Source organism: Pelodiscus sinensis, chromosome 31 (assembly GCF_049634645.1).
Source record: "Pelodiscus sinensis isolate JC-2024 chromosome 31, ASM4963464v1, whole genome shotgun sequence".
Taxonomy (NCBI): domain Eukaryota; kingdom Metazoa; phylum Chordata; order Testudines; family Trionychidae; genus Pelodiscus; species Pelodiscus sinensis.
Window position 1 is genome coordinate 7,972,608 of NC_134741.1, and position 12,834 is coordinate 7,985,441.

Sequence of the window (12,834 nt, forward strand, 5' to 3'; positions counted from 1 at the left end):
CTCCAACAGGGGCTCCACCAGTGGCGAGGGCTTCAGGTGTAGTAGCGGCTCTGGAATCTGGGCATAAGTTTGGGAGGGAGGGAAATTGGGTTATGGGGGGGGAGATGCCTGGCTTTGGAGAAGGGAGGGGGGATCAGGTGTGTGCGGGGGTGCACACGGCATCCCAGGTGCACGTGGTGGCAGTGGCAAGGGCTCCGGGACCTGAGCATAAGGTTGGGGGAAAGTGGGGGGAGAAGAAGTGGGTTAGAGAAGGGAGGGGAGGTGTCTGGCTTGGGGGGGATTGGGTTAGAGCGCGGGGGGTGCCTCACTCTGGGGAAGAGGAGGGGAATTGGGTTAGAGTGGGGGGGGGGGTAACCTGGCTCTGGGGAAGGGGATTGAGTTAGAGTGGGGGGGGAGAGGAGGGAGTTGTGCCTGGCTCTGAGAAAGGGGAGGGGGACTGGATTAGAGCGGTGGGCCTGGCTCTAGGGGAAAGGAGGATTGAATTTAGAGCCGTGGTCACCAGCCTGTCAATAGCGATCAACTTGTCGACTGCAGGGGCATGACCAGTTGATTGCGAGGTGTTCCAGCCGCCCCTAATTCCCTCCCATGCCCAAAAAGCCCTCGCTGATGCTACTGCCAGTGAAAATGGAGGTAGCACACTGGCTTCCTGTGGCGAGCAGGGAGAAGTCTCACAGCTACAAACTAGGTCCTGTGTCTCAAGAGCACAGGCTGCCCTTCCCCTCCCTTAAACAGCTGGCACGCTTCCTGAAATGACGTTGCTGTCATACTACGCGGACTTTTCCCCCTGTTGCCTGCCTGTGCAGGGGGCAGAGGGGGGAAAGGAATAGGAATTCCAGGACTGCATGACAGCTCAACTTCTCAGGAAGCATACAGCTGTTATGGGAAACAGAGGAAGTGTATGCTTCCTGAGAAGTTGGAGCTGGCATGCAGTCCTCAGACTCCCACACACACACACCCCCTGCACAGGGAGGCAGCAGGAAGATCCCGGCAGAGCAACAGACCAGGCATTTCAGGACGTGCACCAGTTGTTTAGGAGAAGGGAACGGAGGGGAAGGGAAGAACATCCCCAGCTGTCTCTGTACCTTCCCCCTGGCCAGACCCCCACTGAGTACCCTGCCCCAGACCCCACCAACCCCCTGCCCCAGTACCCACCAGCATCCTGTCCCAGCCTCCTGCCACAGCACCGTGCCCCAGCAACCTGTTCCCCTGCCCCCACCAACACAGTTGGGGCCACATTAGTGAGAGTTAGGGGTTTTTTGGACGGGTGGTTGTTTTGCATCTCACTTTTGTGGCCCTGACTGATTTTTCTGTGGGTCAGTGACCCATGACTCAAAAGAGGTTCCCCGCCCCCCTCATAAATAAAGACAACACTGAAATCTTTTGTGTTTGACATATTTTATTTAAAAATGAAGCCTGGCCACCAAGCCCCCATCTGGTCACAGCATCATAACACTCCTGCAACCTCCCAGATCCCATACACTGGAATCCCTCTCATACACTGGAATCCCCCATCCTGAGCCTCTCACATCCTCAAACTCCTGCACCCCCACATCTCCAATCTTCTGCCACAACATCCCTGCACCATCCACACACCGCAAACCTGTCCCGAGCCCATTATACTCCCCGCCTCCCTTCCTTGAGCCCCACATGCACCCCAGCCCAAACTCCTGCACCCTCACCGCCACAAGCCTTCAGCTTGCGCAGAACCCCAACCCTCCACCTGACCCCAACACTCTCCAGCCTGGAACCCCCTCTCTGACCCAGCATCCTCTCTACTTCCTTCTGCACCCAAATTCCCTCCCAGAGCTTGCTCCTCTCACCCCTTCCCAGTGCGTTTTTTGTGATGGCATGTCACAGGACAGCATATCAGCACCTATTGTCTCCCAGTGCAAGTCTTTGGGGTCTTTTCGCTCAACAATGCCCCACCACCACCACCACCACCACCTCTATTTTGGCTTTTTGTCTCTAATGGGTTGGTCACCCCTGCTGTGCAGACTCATTCAGCTACCCCCTGAAGCGTCTGACATTTATAGGGTCTGTCTCTCTCTCGCTTGTGCACTTTCTGATGGCTTACAAGGTGTGACCTCTCTTTGAACCTTTTTCCACAGTCAAAGCACTTACATGGTCTCTCTGCCATGTGGGTTTTCTCATGCTTACTCAGGGCTGATTGAAAAGTGAAATCTTTTCCACACTCATTGCATTTATACGGCCTCTCTCCCGTGTGCACACCCTGATGGACAAAAAGGTATGAACTCACACTGAAGCTTTTCCCACAATGGAAGCACTTATATGGTCTCTCTCCTGTGTGGGTTCTTTCATGTCTAATGAGGTCTGATCGTACAGTGAAACCTTTCCCACACTCATGGCATTTATATGGTCTCTCCCCTGTGTGGGTTCTCTCATGTCTAATGAGAGCTGATTGTTCAGCGAAACTTTTCCCACATTCGTGGCATTTATATGGTCTCTCGCCCGTGTGGGTTCTCTCATGTCTACTGAGGGCTGATTGTATAGTGAAACCTTTCCCACACTCATGGCACTTATATGGTGACTCTCCCGTATGTGTTCTCTCATGTTTAATAAGATCTGATTGGGAAAGGAAACATTTCCCACACTCCTGGCATTTATATGGTCTCACTCTGATGTGGGTTCTCTCATGTCTATAGTGAGCTGATCGTTCAGTGAATCCTTTCCCACACTCATGGCATTTATATGGTCTCTCTCCTGTGTGTGTTCTCTTGTGGTTAAGGAGGTACGCGTGTACAGCGAAAGCTTTCCCACACTCCTGGCATTTATACGGCCTCTCTCCCGTGTGCACTCTCTGATGGATAAAAAGGTTTGAACTGAATCGGAAACTTTTCCCACAATGGAAACACTTATATGGTCTCTCTCCTGTGTGGGTTCTCTCATGCCTACTGAGGGTTGATCGTTCAGTGAAATCTTTTCCACACTCAGGGCATTTATATGGTCTCTCCCCTGTGTGGATTCTCTGATGTACAATAAGGCTTGACTTCTGTTTGAAGCTTTTCCCACATTGCAAGCATCTATATGGTCTCTCTCCAATGTGGGTTTTCTGATGGCTACTAAGATGTGATCTGAAAGTGAAACTTTTCCCACACTCAGAGCATTTATAGGATTTCTCCCCCATGGGGGTAACCTCAGGTTCAATACGTGATGACAGATCAATCAAACTTTTTCCACACTCCAGGCATTTGCAGAGTCTTTCTCCTGTGTGCCCTCGCTGGGGCAGAATAAGGCCTGACTTCTCACTTAATATTTTCTCACAATCTGAGCTTTCATCACAGCATTTCTTTCCATTGTGATTTGTCTGCTGGGCTAAAATTTCCTTGGGATCCTTGGATTCTCCTCCACATTCCATGGATTCCTCTGCTTTCCTGCTTGGATTGTTCTCCAATTGCCTTTCTGCCCTGTGTTGATTTCCCCAGGTTTCCCTCTGTTCCACACACTGGGAAACATCCCCTTCATCTCCTTCCAGAAACATTCCCTGTGATTCTATGGTCCCAGGACTGTCCTGCTGTTGATTCTCATTGTTCTCCCTCACTGTCCTCGCACCTGCAAGGGGAGAGGGAATCGAGGCAGGACTCACTGTCTGTACTGGGGAGAAAGGACCCACAGGGGAATGGCAAAGACAGAAAGCACAAAACAATAATAGTTTGGGAAAGTGAAACATTGGATTCTGCTTCCACACCCCACCCAAACATCCCCAATGGAGGAAACTCCTGACAGCTAACATGATGGTTGAGGAGCTGTGACAGGTGGTTGCCAGGATAACACCTGCAGCCCTACCTGGGAGACATGGGGTCGAAGTCAGGTCTCTCACTCACTGCTCATTTTGGGGAAACCCAGCTTCTTCCTGCACTCACCGGATAGTTTCTGGCTCAGTTTCCCTGACTCCTCAACTGCACCAGTTTGTCTCAGGAGCTCTGTTTCTTTGAGAATCAAGGCCCACGGCACTTCCCCTCGTTCCAGCCAGAGAATCAGGTCAGGTTTGAGAATGGAGAATCCTGCACAGGGGAGAAATCAGGCACGGTGAAGGCACATGGAATCTGGGTAGAGTATGTGTCACAAGGAAGATTCCCTGTGCTCAAACCAAGTCTAAAGAAAACTGTGGTAACTCAGACAACTTGAGAGCAACAGACTTGTTGGGCAGAAGGAGGGTGAGGACTGTGAGAGAGTTATGTTGCATGTGATTTCTACTGAATTATGGTAACCCTCTGTGTGCCTCAGTTTCCCTGGGCACTGCAACACTATCTAGATGGGGGTGACTCACTGTGGGACAATGCCCAAGCCAGCATATTCACAACTGCCCAGGCTCACGGTAATCTGAGCCTGGGTGCGGGGTGTGACCAGACACCTTTGTGAAGCTAGAGAAAGGCTTGAGACAGGGCTGGCTGCAGCCAGGGATGAGCAGTGGCAGCAGGAAGTGAATTGCCCTTACTTGTGGTCAGAGATGAGGAGCAGGGTCTTTGGCTCTAGGCCTCCTTCTCCCTAACATGGATTGTACCGACTGCTCTTGGGTCCTGTGCTAACATCCCTAGAACAGACTTGTTAAGAAGTGGGTATTTAACTTAGTGTAGTTGACAGAATTGTTATCGAGTACACTATTAGTCGATAAGGGAAGATGCACTCAGTCCCAGCTCACATTGTGTTCAAGAGCTACCCCCGCTGTAGATTAAATGTTGTAGAAGTTGGGCTGAGCTGAGTTGGGCTTACTCAGTCCTTCCTTTTGCTGGGTCCAGCAGCGCTTCTCTGTGGGGCAGTCCTAGAGACCGTAGGCAGAGATGCTTTGAAGCAGCCTCTCCTGGTGCCACCACCCACTCAGCTGCCTCTAACAGCACCGGCTCCTGCCCCTCCTCCCCTTGCTGCTTCCAAAACACAAGCCTAGACTTAAAGTGCTTTTGTGGTAAAGCGTCCATGCCAATCTAGACGTGCTTTTCCGAAAATGCTTTTAACGGAAAACTTTGCCATTAAAAGCATTTCCAGAAAATCATGCCAGTCTAGACGTAGCCTGTTCAGTACAACTGTCTTTCTAGGCTGGAAGAACATTTCGCGATCAGGGCTTTTTTGTGGAAAACAAATCTGAGCTGTCTACACTGGCCCTTTTGCCCGAATGGGAGCAGCATAGTATTTCCGCAAGAAGCACTGATTTCTTACAGTAGGAAGTCAGTGCTTTTGCGGAAATTCAAGCAGCCAGTGTAGACAGCTGGCAAGTTTTTCCAGAAAAGCAGCTGATTTTCCGGAAAAGCTGGCCAGTCTAGACACAGCCAACAGTGTCTTGTTTTGTCTCTTGCTTATTTTTACTTACTCTCTAAAAATACCTTCAGGGTCACATCCTTTGTAACCTCTGCTACCTTCTGACATGGGAAGTCTGTAATACAGAAAAGTGCTGATCTAACTGAAAAATCCTGTAAACAGGAGCGGGTATAATAATATAGATCACCTGCCTATTAATATTCATCATATGGGAGTTAACATTACTGAATAAGGTCTATGGGGAAGTAGCGATAGACAAGTGAATTAACATAATAAAATGGATAAAGGAGTGTAACTGGTGCCAAAACACTGCTCACTCACAACAGCATGTTGGGTGCCTAAGACGAAAGTATCTGCAATAAAGAGGTGTATACCCAATCCACTCCTGAGTATCCTGTTTCTTCTTTAACATCTGGTATTACAAACAGGATTATAGGGGACAGTCATGCCTGATCCCATCTTGACAGATTGCTTGGGTAAGTCTGCAACAACTGTTAGGAATTTTATCATAAAGTTAACGGGAAAACAGGGGGACCTTTTGAGTGTTCCTCTGGGGAATGTCAGGATTGGCTGGCCAATCAGGGATGGGTAGAATGCTCTCTTTCATTCACAATTTCCCAGGAGAAGAAAGTGGCTGGCTGATACAGGCTCTGTGTGAGGGCCTGGCAGGCTTGCGGGAGGAAGTTACTAATCTTAGAAGTAAAATAGAAATTATGCAGCAAATTGCTGAAGAAAAGCAGCATGCTGTTACCCATCAGTGTGTGCTGGCAGCCAGAATGACCGAGAAGTGGATGGACTTTTAATCGCCTTAAGTCAGAGAATCTGCCTCTGAAGGGTCAAGCAGGCACATTAAAGAAAAATGCCTTTCCACTTCCCTCCCCCAACAGAGGTATACAAAAATAGGGCATTTAAAAATTTCTTAAGGGCCAGGAGATGTGGAGGCTAGTTGAGAGGGCCATTCTCCTTGCTAAATGGGAGAAATACAACTGAGGCCCAGACAAGTTGGCACACAACAGGTAAACTTTAACAACTGGCAGACAGGGGGAAGCATAGTGAGAGGAGTACAGAAAAAGAGTACAAGGCCAGGGAATTCAGATCCCTGTGAATGGAGGGAACTTGGTATGGTTATCGTGGGAGCTATTGGAAGAGTCATTTTGGGAGATAAAGCAAGCAATTTAAGGAAAAAGCAAGTGAGAAGTTAAGTCTGCAGAGCGTGGGGAGGAACTGAGCAGCTGAATATTGTGTAAATGCTATTGAGTTAAATTGTTATAGGAAAAGAATTCTTGTTGTTTTTGCAGCTATTCGGATGGAAAAATGGGCCCTTCCCAAAGAAATGTCTGTAAATAATCCAGGGAAGGAGACAATCTAAGGTGCATGCATGCATGCATATATATCACGTACACACACAATAACGTAGTGTAAATATGCAAGGATTTTAGAATTTAACCCGCAATCATGATTTGTAAAATTCTGTTCTGAAAGCTTGAAATGAATTGGTTTTTAATAACGCCATTTCATTTCAAATTGTAAAACTGACAAGACACTTTCTTGCCATACACGGGTAACTAGCATTGCTTCATTTTTGGTATTTAGCATTTAATCTTAAAGGTATGAAGTTCAATAACTTTTTATTAGCCAAGTTGTGGCTGTTACATGGGGCAGCCAGAACCAGGAGAATGAAAGAGATTCTGCATTTTTTTTCTTGGTAAAATAGCAAATAAGAGCCTTAGTAAAAGAATTAAAAAAACCCAGCAATGTTAGAAACACTGAGCCATAAAGTGGCTGATAACCAGACAATTATTTTGATAACAGTATATGAAAACCACTGTGAACACAAAGGAAATAGTTCTATTTTATACAAAAATGTATATGGCTAACTTTCATAACATTAAACTCTAAAAGGAGTGTGCATTCTTCTGTCATGTATGCAATGTATATTGCAGAAGGGGTAAACAAAATGCAAATAAACATGCTACTTAACATTTTATTAGGGCTCCTTACCCAGCCAGCTCACAGCCTCATAATTTTCCTGCATCACATCCCCATAGAGAGCTCTCTGGGCCAGGTCCAGCAGAGCCCATTCCTCCTCAAGGAAATACACAGCCACCTCCTTGAAGCTCACCGGCTCCACCACAGCCATTTCTTGTCCCTGGCGCTGTAGGCCAGGGGCTGAGCTGAAGACAGACATGGGTGTTCTGCAGCCTGGCAGGGGGAGGAGGAAAATTGGGAGACATTTCCGAAGGAGCTGCAAGCCTTTCCACACCCCCATTCTCCCCAGACTCTATCCCTGGTGACATGCCAGATACTGCCATTTTGGGCAAAAGCTTGAGTCTAGATATTCTATAAGCAACACACACAAGTTAGAGCCCAAAAGCCATATGCATTTCTCTCAATACATGGTTTGAGTTTCAACATTCCTACAGCTGCAGCAATGGGATTTGATTCTGAGCACCCAGGAGTTCTGAAAAACAAGCCCCATATTCAACTGCCTGAACATGGATGTAGGTGTCTACATTGAGGCTCCTATATTTCAAACCCCTAGTCTTCATCCATTTATTTGCAGCGCAGACTTAGGTGCTCTTGTCAGGACTCAATTAGCAGAAGTTAAGTGATGTCAAGGGGACCATTCAGATGCTTAAAATTAAATGCAGCTGCTGAACATTTGCAGGATGAGATTCTAAGACTCAGAGATTCACATAATCAGGCAGGATCATTATTTCATGTATTTAATCAGACACCTAATGGTGCCCACTGATTGAACTAAAGCGATACCTGAACCTACCTGGATAAATTGGGACACTTTGACATACCCATTAAAGCAGATCCAGGCTCAGAGCCAAGCGTGGATCCTGGAAGTCCAGGCCATGCAAGGGACTAATGCAGTCCCAGGTTCAGTTCCACCTGTCCACTTTATACATGCTCCAGCTGACGAGCATGGGATGGTCCACATCTTCACATTAGATCCGGGGCCATCGCACGAGGTGGAGCATGAGTTTACACGCTATGGGATAAGCTGCTTCAACAGATACATGGACTAAGGGGTTCTCATTGCCACAAGCTCTGCACTGAAGAGCACTGAGGCTCCTTCTAGCAGCGCCCACACGGCAATGGAGCAATATCGCTGTCAGCCAGCAGGGACTCACGCACATGAGACACCTAGGACAGGGGTGGGCAACAATTTTTGGCCCCGGGTCACTTCATACATTTCTTACAGTGGCCCCTGGCTGGCCCGGAAGGGGCGGGGCCTAATCCAGCCAGGGCGGGGCCAGAGCGCCTCTGGGCTTTCCCATCCCCAGAGCACAGCTCGTCTGGACGGGACCCCCCTTTGCCTCCCCTCCCACTAGGCACCGCGCCCCTGGCAGGGCGGGAAGAGGCTTCAAAGCGCCGCCCGCTGCTCGCAGGGAGACGCCCCCGCCCCAAGCGCTGACTGGCCGGGGACAGGGGGGCGGGAGCAGAGGGGCCCTGGGCTCGCCCCGCCCCCAGGCCCTGATTGGATCCGGCCCGCGGGGCCCTTCCCCGCTCTAGGAAATCTCGTTCCCGGGCGGGCTCGGGGCGGCGGGCGGACGCTGCCCGGGCAGGGTGGGAGGGGTCCTGGGGCCCCGCCTAGGAGCGACCCCCAACGTCTCCAACGGCCTCCCAGTCTTACACTACGCATGCGCACTGGGATGCCCCCGCCACGAGCCGTTGGAAACGGTTGGCAGGTGGGGTCCGTGTCACGTGATCGTGGAGCCTTCCCAGGGCAAAACCGCCCGCCGATTTATCTGCCCCGGCCTCCGCGCCCCCCTCACACATCGGCTACCCCGCCCGCACCCGCACGCCCCGCCCCACCTCGGCTCCTCCGATGCCTCCAGCCCCGCCCCACGCTCGGCGGCGCCTCTGCCCGGAAGCGGAAGCTGCAGCGCAGCGAGTAACGGACCCAACGGTTCCCTCGGCTCGGGGCAGCGTCTACAGCGGAACCTGCGGCCTCCCCCTGCCGCGTGCGGGGATGGGCGGGGCCGGAGCAGGGGCGGGGAGGGGCCTCAGGCCGCGCGTGCGCAGCGGGTCAGTGACTCCGGGCCAGAGCCAGGTTCAGAGCGGGAGCTGCCAGGCCACGCCCCCGCCCGGGAGGCGGGGCAAGAATTTGGGGAGGGCAGAGCTGGGGTCGGGACACTATGTGCGGGGTGAAGAGACGCAGAGAGGGTTGCGGTGGCGGGGCTGTGACTGCGGGGGGGACACTGGCAGCTCCCCCAGCCAAGGGAGCTCTGGGTCTAAGGGCTCAGCAGCTGGGAGGCAAATACCCGGGGCAGCGCCCCCCTCCCCCAGCAGACGGCTCCCAATTAACGTCCCCGTTAAAACCCGTCTCAGCTGGTGTCTGGTGTCTGTCTCAGCTCAGGGTACAGAGCCCTAGAGCTGGCTGAGCTTCCTGGGTCAGAGGCTGCTACCTCCCAACATCATAATCTAGGAGCCCAGGCTGAGCAGCAGGTCTGTGGCAGGGAAATGTTCACTGTGGTCCCTCTGGGCCCGCCCTGCTGGGGACATTCTGGCTATATCTACACTGGCGGCTCCTTGCACAAGAACACATCCACACTGCCAAGTGCGCAATGTGCTTTTGAACAGAAGTGCCCCTAGTAGTGTTGATGCTCTCTTGTGCAAGAGTGCTGTGAGGCTATTTTAGCCATAGGGCTTTCTTGCTCAAGAAAGCCCTGCCACGCATCCACACTGCCCTCTTACACAGAGTTCTTGTGCAAGAGAGCTTATACTTGTAAGAAAAGAGCTTAGCTCTTGTGCAAGAAGCTCTCTTACCATGCTTTAGTGTAAAACTTATTGCGCAAGAGCAGGCAGGCAGTGTGTACCCACCACTGTAGACATAGCCTCCTTGATGCCTGTTACTCACCCTTTGGGGCAGCCACAGTCTCTGCTGGCATCAGCTCCAGGTGATGGAGAGACATGGAGACAACGCTTGGGAGGGGCAGGAAAGTGACTCAGCAAAACCAGCCTCTTCCAGCCTGAGTTTGAGTTAAAGGGGAGGAGTCTCTGTGGGTCCCAGAGCTGCTGCTTCAATGACAAAGCCAGGCTCCCATTGGAGAGCAAATGCTCATGGACACAGGATAAGCACCAGTGCTCCCAGCGGAGGGGAGAGGGCGGGAGAGCAGTAGGGGCAGCAGGTGTAGGAAGAGAGGTTCCCAGCCCCATTCATTCACTCATCCTGGGAACCAGGGGAAGGAAAGGAAAAGCCAGTTCCTGCTCCTCCCTGTCCCCATGTGACCAGGGTGGGGGGCTTCCTGTCCTCAGGAACAAGGTCAGGGAATCCCCTCAGAGGCAGGTTTGGAACTTCTGCCCTTTTCTAAGCATTTGTCTCAGCATTTATCCCAGGGCTGGTGTAAAAGAGCCTAGTGGAAGGTGTCAGGTCTGTATTGTAGCACAATTGAGTGTTTTCCAGCATTGCACAGCCTAGAGCATCTGAATCTAGCCTGTTGGATTAAAGTAGAGGTGGGCAATAGTTTTTAAAGGGGGCTACCGCACAGATTTTTGAAATGGTCCCAGCATACCCTACAAGTAGCGTGACCTCTAGTGGAAGGGATGGGGCCAGGAGACTTCTTGAACTCGCCCACACAAAGACCCTGATTGGCCGGGGGAGTGGCAGCTGGGGTAGTTTCCCTTTCCCCACTCCCTCAATGCCTAGAGAGAATCACCAACTATTTTAAAAGGAAGAGGTGTTGTGCTTAAAAGAAGCACCCAGGGTCTTTTTCAGGGGGATAAGGCAACACGCCACATTTATTGAACATACATAGATCAATACTTATATGCATATGATACATTACACACACTCCATCTTGTTGTTACCAAAAGTTGCTCCCTCTAACTGCACTGGGCAGGTGAGTTAGATGGGGGAGGGGTGGAGCCAGGCTTCTGCTGATCCAGATGGATGCTCCCATGCTGACAAGACGAAAACCTGGGGCCCATCTGCAAGATTCCTCCTATTTATCCCTCTCATGCAGCCAATTAGTCATCACCTCACCTTTCTTAATGCTGCTTCAAAGGGCAGGCACTTGCTGCTTGACTCCCAAGGAGTCTGTATGTCCAGTCTTCTTAATGAGCTCACTTTACAGGTATTGTCTTGGATCTTCTCCTCTCTTGGAATTCACACCTCCAGATCAGCTACTAGAAGTGGGCCTCATCCTCCTTGATTGGATCCACCTTGTCATCTCCAGCCTGATTCTGGCCTGCATATTTATACCTGCCTCTGGAAATTTCCACTACATGCATCTGATGAAGTGGGTCTTTGCTCCTACACTTCAGTTAGTCTGAATCTGCAAAAGCAGCGAGGAGTCCTGTGGCACCTTATAGACTAACATAGCTACCCTTTCTATCTTGGATCTGGCTCCCAGACCTTCTCCACCCTGGCAACTGCTGCTGGAGGTGCTCACCTTTCTTTCTCCATTCACACCTCATTCATTTCAACAGGACAATCAAGGAAAGGGGAGCGCTCAAAAGACATTTTTTCTTACAAGATCTATATATCTTAATACAAAGCTATAGGAGAAATGTTACAGAGATTCTATGAGAACACTTAAAGATATATCTAAAAGGATAAGATCTCAATACAAAGTAAAATATTACAGGGCTTTCTCCACAGAGGGACCAATCAGGCTTGGAGGCACCTGCCCCCCTCTGCCAGGAGCATGCAGTGGCTAGACAGTTTTAAAACAGCCAGGCTATGTCTGTGCTGGCAGGTTCTTGCACAAAAACTTGCCGAGTGTCTACACTGCCTGAACAAGTATTTATATTATAGCATCAGAAAACAGGGCTTCTTCTAGAAGAGATATTCCTCTCCCCATGAGGAATAAGCCCTCTTGCACAAGAGCTCTTCTGTAAGAGGGAAATGTAGAGAGGCAACATGAATTTCTTGCACAAGAAGCCCCTATGGCCATCAGAGCTTTCTTGGCAAGAGAGCATCCACACTGCCATGGATGCTACACACTGGATCCACTGGCTTGGCAGACTGGAGCTGACTCACAGAGGCTCCTTTGCTCAACCCTAGATTAAAGTGAAGTGGGGCCCAAAGCCCCTGTGTGAGAAACACTTTCATCACAATATCTCCTCAGAAGCAGAGGATTCTCCTAAGGGATATGCTAAGTCATACTCAACTCCCCAGCTTTCAGGGGCTAGAAGCAGGGAACTGTCCTGCCTACGTTATTTCTCCTACACACACTGTTCACATGCCACCTTGGGACTATTTCCATTGTTGGGAGGGCTCTAGGTTCTGCAGGCTTAGAAATCAGCAGAAGTTTAACCCCAGAGCTATCTGTGTGTCAGCAAGTCCCCCAGGCTAGGTCTACACTACAGGCTTCTTGCGCAAGAACTGTTTTGTGCAAGCGTTCTCATCAAAAAGAAGCCTTTTTCTGATGCTTTACTTGCACAAGAATGTGTGTGCAGTGTAGATGCTCTGCAAGTTTTGTGTAAGAACAGCTATTCTTGCATAAAGTCTGCAGTGTAAATGTAGTCCCCAAGCCCTCAGATCATTACAACCCCTAGAGAGGCATGACGACACCCTCTGTCACCAAGGGGTGTGGAGTCATCAGG

At 50.5% G+C, this 12,834-nt stretch overlaps 1 protein-coding gene across 6 annotated transcripts; it reads right to left on the bottom strand.

Annotated features, from left to right (window-relative positions):
* Positions 1-1,378: 1,378 nt before the first annotated feature.
* LOC142821529 (uncharacterized) lies at positions 1,379-9,279 on the bottom strand. Of its 6 annotated transcripts, XM_075912724.1 has the most exons (6): positions 9,100-9,267; positions 8,082-8,284; positions 7,273-7,473; positions 5,324-5,386; positions 3,882-4,022; positions 1,379-3,570 (listed from the first exon to the last, which is right to left on the bottom strand). In XM_075912724.1, exons 2-6 carry the CDS (start codon positions 8,083-8,085, stop codon positions 1,997-1,999), a joined length of 1,983 nt encoding a protein of 660 aa, XP_075768839.1. In that variant the 5' UTR covers positions 8,086-8,284; positions 9,100-9,267; the 3' UTR covers positions 1,379-1,996. The 6 variants fall into 6 exon arrangements, with proteins under 6 accessions (XP_075768839.1, XP_075768840.1, XP_075768841.1 ...); XM_075912725.1 differs by lacking the exon at positions 8,082-8,284 and having other exon boundaries at positions 9,100-9,279; XM_075912726.1 differs by lacking the exons at positions 8,082-8,284; positions 9,100-9,267 and adding an exon at positions 8,918-9,077.
* Positions 9,280-12,834: the final 3,555 nt, after the last annotated feature.

What these genes read in the sequence shown, in the direction of transcription:
- LOC142821529 (XM_075912724.1), bottom strand. An exon ending in TGAGGCTGTGAGCTGGCTGG is followed by an intron (nt 5,387 to 7,272) that starts GTAAGGAGCCCT and finishes TCTGTATTACAG; the next exon opens with ACTTCCCATGTCAGAAGGTA. An exon ending in CCTGAAGGTATTTTTAGAGA is followed by an intron (nt 4,023 to 5,323) that starts GTAAGTAAAAAT and finishes TCCCCTGTGCAG; the next exon opens with GATTCTCCATTCTCAAACCT.